The sequence below is a fragment of the Grammomys surdaster genome, unplaced genomic scaffold (assembly GCF_004785775.1).
Source record: "Grammomys surdaster isolate TR1022 unplaced genomic scaffold, NIH_TR_1.0 125979, whole genome shotgun sequence".
In the NCBI taxonomy this organism is placed as follows: domain Eukaryota; kingdom Metazoa; phylum Chordata; class Mammalia; order Rodentia; family Muridae; genus Grammomys; species Grammomys surdaster.
This window is the reverse complement of record NW_021620795.1, coordinates 1,812,366-1,820,366: the sequence shown is the minus strand read 5'-3', so window position 1 is coordinate 1,820,366 and position 8,001 is coordinate 1,812,366. Positions and strand designations below refer to the sequence as shown.

General features: G+C 39.0%; 1 protein-coding gene across 1 annotated transcript in view; it reads right to left on the bottom strand.

Moving 5' to 3' along the window:
• Positions 1-609: 609 nt before the first annotated feature.
• Dennd6a (DENN domain containing 6A) overlaps positions 610-8,001 on the bottom strand; it is a 53,112-nt gene continuing 45,720 nt past the window's right edge. Inside the window, exons 16-20 of the mRNA XM_028754069.1 lie at positions 5,458-5,511; positions 5,243-5,352; positions 4,797-4,899; positions 3,456-3,530; positions 610-2,770 (exon numbers count right to left, since the gene is read on the bottom strand). Coding sequence (XP_028609902.1) covers positions 2,639-2,770; positions 3,456-3,530; positions 4,797-4,899; positions 5,243-5,352; positions 5,458-5,511 — 474 coding nt within the window. The 3' untranslated portion in view covers positions 610-2,638. The remainder of the gene's footprint in view (positions 2,771-3,455; positions 3,531-4,796; positions 4,900-5,242; positions 5,353-5,457; positions 5,512-8,001) is intronic.

Genomic DNA, 8,001 nt, shown 5'->3' with positions numbered 1-8,001 from the left:
AGATGCAGAAGAATGCCTGGAAGCTCACTGGCCAGCTATTCTGTCAGATGTATGCACATGCACACACAGACACAGACATGGTAAAAATAAATGTAAAAGAACTCTGTAATTAATATATTATACTTGATTAGAGACTGCATGTTTTCCTTTAAGACCAGAAATAAAACAGAGATGGGGGAAGGAGTTACAAACTCAGGAGAAAGGCAGAAAAGTTCATAAAATATGTACCTGAAAACTGTCACTAAAATTTGTCTTTTGAGCCAGGCATGAATCATGATGGTTCATGGCTTTAATCCCACTACTGAGAAGACAAAAGAAAGGAAGATCTCTGTGAGTTTGAGACCAGCCTGATCTATATAGAGTTCCAAGCCACCCAGGGCTGTATACCTTGTCAAAACAAACAAACCAAATCTAAAATGTGTTTTCATGATAGTAAGATGGCTCAGAAGATAGGCATTTGCCATGCAAACCAAGGACCTGATCTTGATTCTACCATGTGTTCAAGATCATCCATGGCTACACATGGAAGCTGAAGCCAGTCTAGGATACATGAAAGCTTGTCTCCAAAACAAAAACAACCGAAAAAGAAGACACATAACACAAGGTACCTAAGTGTTTTAAAATCCAAGGCCTTTAATTCAAGCTTTTGGTAATGACCATAAATGCCTCCACAAAACCTCTTTTCCACTGTAAATAGAAGGCACTAGGCATTACATAACACCCTAGAAGCACTGATTCCTTCTGATGCTGGTGGAGATAACACATTAGACGGCAGGTTTGAATACTAAGCTCTTTAAAAACAAAGAAAGAGACAATTCTGAAAATCACATGAAAAATTTAAGTTACCATTCAGTCTTCCTCGGGTTTCCAATGCAACCTTATGCTATTTTTGTAGGTACATAATTTGAAATTAAGAGATAAACTATGTGAATATGATTTGGTTTTCAACATGTGTTGAGTTTGTTATATGTGGTAAACGTAAAAGCAGCATTTTCATGCTAATTGACATTTCATGTTTTTCTTTAGGTGTGCAAAATTAACTTCAAAATGATATATCCTGTAGAAGTATATTTCAAAAATCTTACTAATGACATTCATATTCATGTCACAAACTGTCTATAAATTGTGAAATTATTAAAATACACTTTTTGAAAAATAATAAGATGACCATTTCTACCTAAATAAAGTTTCCCAGAAAGTTATGAAGTACTTTAGCATATAAAAGTAGTTGCCCCTTTTCTGAAAGGTCAGTATTGTTTCACAAAATAACCCATTCAATCCAGACAAATGATTTCATTCAAATGCCATATTCTTTCTAGGACAGTGGTATGCTTCAAAAGACTGTATCCATGAATAGGGTATTCTTGGATATGAGACCACAGTCACAAGCATAGAGAAAACTTCTTGGATCAGGAATGCCCTTAAAAATAACATCAACAGAGAACAAGAGATGGCTTCTGAAGCCACTGTGTGACAAACACATACTCCTAGTTTTGGCTGTTCACAGCTATTTACATACGTGCTACTTTGTGTGTGCCTCTCTGAACAGTGGCTTCTGCAGACACTCCCATCTAAACACAAACCAAACTATCTCATTCTACTTTTGGCAAGGTAGTACAAACAAAATGAAAACAAACACAAGTATAACGCTCATTTACACAACAGGTCCCATGTCAAACAACAACAGGAAAAGTCTTCTGAAAATCATCCATTAGGGAAAATAGTGTTACCCAATAATGTTGAAAAGTAAATGTAAAATTCTCAAATAATTATTATATGAATGGCTTATGGGTATCTTTGACATAAGAGTAATTATTTAAAAAAACAACCTACTATGATGTTCATACTGAGAATGTTTTCAAAAGATACTCAAGCTAATTAGTGTATCCAGGCCCAGTGAGTAAAAGGGAAGGGAGAAATCAGCTCTTCCATAACCAGAACGACATATGCCTCCTTCCTTTGGAAAAACTCCTAAGTCGTACTTGTGAAAATGGTAGAGTTGCGACATGAAAACTTACATGATAATTTAAAACACCAGTCAATAAACATGAGGGGCAACAAGAAACACTATTGAGCAAGTGATTACTTGACATAATGCCTTTAAAGTTATGAATCATAATTTTTTAAAAAAGAAAGAAAAAAAAAGCTTTACAATTAGCAGCTGGACCCTGTGAAACATTTAGGACAATGGAAGGCACTACATAAGCCTCAGTTATATCTAACTATAGTTGGAAAGTTCGGTTTTTCCTCCTTAAAAAGACAGCCAGTGTGAACATTATTTTTATATTCCCCTGAGTTTCAACATGATTGGGCAAAGCAGCACCAATTTAAAAAAATATCTGCAATGCCGGCATTGCAGTTTGGAGTCACTTACATTGATGGCCCCATAGGTCTCTCATAAGAGCACTTTAGAACGTGATTAAAAATATGGAAATGTCTTTCGGTATTTCAGTATTGTGGAACCACCACAGAATGCACTAAAAATGTCTGTTTATATGCTCAGTCTTTCCACCTGTGTCTAGCAATTGCTGCTGGTTTCCGTGCTACTGCCACTGAGATAGCTCCTGTATGCGTCTAGATGAAGTGTCAGTATGCTTCACGGTTCACAGTCCTTTCTGGCTGGAAAACCTGGCAAGTATCATGTCATGCCAGTCTTGAGCAGTATGCCTTGCAGATCCTCTGGTAAGGCTAGGATAATTGCATCTATATGTGTCCGTAACTTCTCCACAGTGTCAGGTTTCACAGGTAAATTCTCTCGGTCAGCCTGCAACTACATAAGGAATGGTCTTAGTGAATCTGTATTAATACATTCTATTTGCTATATAAGCACCTTTTTATAACATGATCTCTTGGACCTTTAGGTCTCATCCTAGAATTTACAGAAACTAAAACTGTAGAGAACATCAAGTCGGGGAGGGGTTTAAAGGGTCCTCAATAAAAGGTCATTCTATACATTCACAGATGATGCCTAAAGATATTATGTGGCAAAAAAATCAAGGTGAGACAATGGTTGGTTTTAGAGAGTTCAAAAGACTCTGTTTTAAGTGTCTTTTGAGGGGCTGGAGAGTACAACAGTTAAGGGTACTGGTTACACTTCTGGAAGACCTGGGTTCAAGACTCAGCACACACATGGCTTCACACTGCCAACAGAGGGGGCGCCATTTTCTGGCTACTGCAGGCACTGCATGCATATGGTGCACTGACTAAGAGCAAGCCATACATTTATACTCATAAAATATTTTTTAAAATTGTTTAAATGTCTTTCAAATAACTTAGAATCATTTGATCCATTTGAGTGAACAAATATTTATAGTGAGATCTACCATCAATTGGCCAATCTCAAATGTTCTCATTTTAAAATGACTTCTGTAGTACACAATAGAGTGTCAGCTCAGATGAAAAAACCATTTTCACAAAAAGGTCCATTTTATATCTTCATCTCTTTAGTTACATACCAACTTATTTTTCAGCTTCAATACAAGGTCCACTGTTTCTACTTCTGTGTGTTTCTGGATCCAGAGAAGGAGGTCCTAGAACAGTAGGAAAATCCCCAATTGGTACATACGCAGAAGAACCTCTCTGTTTCCACCAGAGAGGCTAGTGGAAAGGAAGAACGAGATGGGGAGGAAGTTGGGGCACAACTCCAACATAGCAGTACAGCTGGAGGGTAATTTTCATGAAAATCTAAAAGTATTTAGTAGGTAAATTTCAATATCAGCCAAAACAACTATAATAAAATGTAAGAAAACTCCTTCCTGAGGTGGCCCTTTTGTCAAGAGGGAAAAAACAAAACAGCAGATCAATGCAATATTAATCTTTATTATATTAGTAATTTATAAGGAATATTTAGCTAACAAATCAAGATAACCAAACATGAACGTACTACTCGATATAAATTTTATATCTTCAAATAAGATCTTCACTGGGCTTACCTGAGGTTGCTTTCATCATAGAATTTTTCTAAAAACCACAGTCACTAGGAGTTTATGACAGAAAAGATAACACTGTGACCAACCCACCTCAACATTTAAAGCCAAATATAAATGAAACTTTTTAGACTGTATTGTCTCAAGAAGTGTCCTATGAAGTAGGCCGTGAGACAAAGATGAAATGCAGTTCAACCACATGCATACAGTGCAGGCCCCAACTGGAGGCGGTGACTAGGTCACAGCACAAGCCCGCTGGACTGAGCCTGCAGCCTCATGAGTCCTGATCCCAGGAGTACTCTCTGCTTTAGTATTTGCCAATTTCTGGGGTATAATACTCTCACTGCAGGTAATTTCATGCTACTAACTGAGTTCACTGAACACACACCTGGAAAGAGATGTGCATAGTTAGTTCTTATAGACTAAAAAGCAGACTACAGCATGCCATGGCTTCACAGCTTGTCGGGTGGAAACTGAGGCAAGCTCACTGAACTCCTAAACCACAGGTGCAGCACAGTGCAGATCATGACTGAACCGATGTGACAATTGAGAGAGAGCCCTGACTCACAGGACAGGATAGAAGAAGGTTAGCTTTGAGTACCATTTATAATAAAGTAGGGCTCAGTGGATAAAGGCACTACTGTCAAGCCAGATACCCCATGTTAGACCTGGAACCCACATGGGAGAAAACGAGCACCGGCTCTTGAGATGTGTGCTGCAACTCACACTCACACTGCAGCATGCACACACACACACGCACACAGAATGAGCACATAAGTGTAATAAAGTGCCGTCTGAGGATTACTCGACACCTCTAAGAATACTTGTGTACCCTGAACACTTGCATGTACTAACACACTCTTTTCTGACCTCTTCACAAAGAGCTTCTAGATGAAGGGCCTCCAATTTTTGGGTCATTTCTTTCCGTCGGGTCTTGAACCAGCCATCAAAATTTGGAGACTTTAGAAACTGCCTACAAAATAAATATTAAAAAAGCAAAAGTTTGGTTAAGACCTATTTCTGGTCTCAAAATCCCCCTCTTAGAACAAAACAAAACAACAAGAACAAACGGGGTCTCAAGTAGTCCAGGCTTGCTATGAAGCCTGGGAAAAACAAACTCACTAAAAGAAGCTGACTCCCCCCGGATCCTCCTGGCTCCACCACCCAAGTGTTTGGATTATAGGCATGCACCACCATACCAGCCTTTCCTTCTGTCTTATAGTTCAGAAACCCATATGATATGAATAACCTTGGCTTTCAACTAGGTTTTTAAGAAAAGATCCACAGCTAGGAGGAAAATAAGTTAAGAGCTTAACCGGTACAGTCCAATCCAATCGCCCTTTATTCCAGAGGTGAGCTGAGGCCCCGTTTTCTCAAGTGTTTTCATAAATTCTTCTGGAAGGAACTGCCTTAACTGGGGTGGACTCTAGAAAACAAGGCATGCTATATTTAGAAATAAGGTACTGCTCTAGCCAAAGAAGGTAATTATAGCTAGACAACTGAAAGAGGAAATTGCTTGAATATCACATACCTTCCACGGAGAAATACTTTTCTGCAAAGGCATCAAGCTTGCCACGTATCTTTCCTGAAGCCAAAATAAATAAAATAAAACTATAAACAAATATATAAATAGATAAATGTTATTAGGCATTCTTATACGGTCTTACTTAAGGCAACTTACATTTTAATAAAATGTTTGTCCAAGTGATACTATGACATCTCAGACATATACACACACCTTTTCACCAAGTTTCTGGGTGAAATTTGTAACTCCCTACTAAAGGCAGGTCATAGAAAACAGAATTTCACTCCGCACAGTGCATACAAAAATCTCTTAATTCTTCCATGGCCTTTCTGTCTAGAAGTTGCTAGCCAGGAGCTCTCTAATCTATCTGGTCTGAAAATAGATATTAAGACCTCCATTTTAGAAAGGGTCTAGATCACAATTTCAAGGAGGAGTCTGACAGACAGGCTCTGTTGACTTCCACCACCCAGTCTGGTGGCATCAGATCTGAACATGAACTCTTTGCATCACTAACGATGGACCCAGATACCTGTGCTTCAATCATGCTCATGCAGTAAGTCTCTGTAGCAATCCAAAGGACATGTGGTAAAGAGTTCTAAGACAGAACCATGGCGTTCATAGAGGGTGGCACATTCAGAGATGGCGGCAAGCTTTGGTCTCTCCCTTCACACCCCATCCTATCTATTTATCTGTACTCTTTTGTAATGTTCTGTATAATAAACCAACTAACATTAAGTGTTTCCCTGAGTCACTCAAGTAAATTAGTGAAACCCCAAGAAGAGGATTATGGGATTTAGAATGGATCAGTAATCACAGACTGGAGTTTGTGATTGGCATCTAACATGGAATAAAGCATCATCCAGAACCCAGGCCTCAGCATTTGGGATATGGAACTATAGTTAGGTAGATAACAAACAGAACTGAATTAAAGGATACCTTGCTGGTGTTCACTGTGGAACTAATCACTTGCTTGTTGATAAGGTAAAAAACTTCACACTTCATGGAGTCATAGAAGTGAGAAGTCTTGTGAGCGTAAGGAGGGTAAAAGTGAGCCCAGGTGTTGTATTTTTTTAATAATTTTAAGTTATTATATTCATTTATTTTCTCTGTGTTTGTGAGTGTGTGTGTGGTATGTGTGTGTGTAGATGCACACATGCATATGTGCACACATGCCATGACATGTATGTAGAAATCAGCTTTCTTTCCTTCTACCGTATGGATCCCAGGGATCCAGAGATGGAACTCAGATCATGAGGTTTGGCATCAAGAGCCCTGACCCGCTAAGTCATCTTGACAACCTAAATCTGAGTTTTTCCATTATGTTCCTTTAATGCTTTCACCATTTCCTATAAGACTGCTCCAGTTAAAATGATTGGGAAATCATGTTTCAACAAAATTTAACTAAGGCTTGAACACTGGAAACAGATTACTTTTAGTTTTGTGTTGTTTCTTTTTGAAGTTGGCAGCTCGCTATACTGCCCAAGCTGATCTTGAACTCATGGGTTCAAGTGATCCTTCCACCTTAGCTTCCCAAGTAGCTGGTACATGGCACTGTGCCCTTCATAATTTTGTCTGTTTATAATAACTTGTGTGTGAGTGCATGATATATATGGGCTAAAGTAACACAGCAACACGCGAAAGTCAGAGGACAACTCTGGAGCTGGTTTTCTCCTTCCATCTTTATCCGGGTCTCAGGGATTGAACGAGTTGCCAGGCTTGTGCAGCACCCGCCTTTACTTACAAGCCCTCCTCTCATCAGCCCTTGTTTGTTTGGTTGAGATAGGGTCTTGCTATATACTCCTAGCTATCCTTGAACTCATGATCCTCCTACCTCCACACCAATTGTAACTATAGGACTATGCTACTCTATTTGGCTCTAAACTCATCCATCCATCCATCCATCCATCCATCCATCCATCCATCCATCCATCTTCTCTATGTAGTCCTGGCTGTCCTGGCACTCACACTGTAAACCAGGCTAGCCTCTAATTCAGAGATATGTCTATCTCTGCCTCTTGCTCATCACTCATAGATACCAGAAGAGGGTGTTGAATACCCTAAAGTTAGAACTACAGACAGTTTTGAACTTCTAAAAATGGATGCTGGAACAGAACTCTGGTCCTTAGCAAGAACAACAAGTGCTTGTAACTGCATAGCCATCTTTCCAGCCACATATAGTTTTAATGACAATTATTAAGCAGGCTGACCATGTCGGAAATACATGTAACACTGTACATGCTTCGTCTCTTGTAATCCTTGAAACATGTTGTGCTAAGGAAACCACTGGGAAACTGAAGCTTCACAAAGCTAAACAACCTGACCAGACTCAGTGTTTGAACTTGAGTTCAGGTCTACTTGATATTCATCTTTCTTTTTTTTCTTTTATTGTTGCTATTTATTTAAATTGAGATTATAATTACATCATTCCTCTCCCTTTCCTTTTGTCCTCCCAAACCTTCCATATATAACTACCAGCCCACCTTGTGCCTTTTCAAATTCATGGCCTCTCTCTCTCTCTCTCTCTCTCTCTCTCTCTCTCTCTCTCTCTCT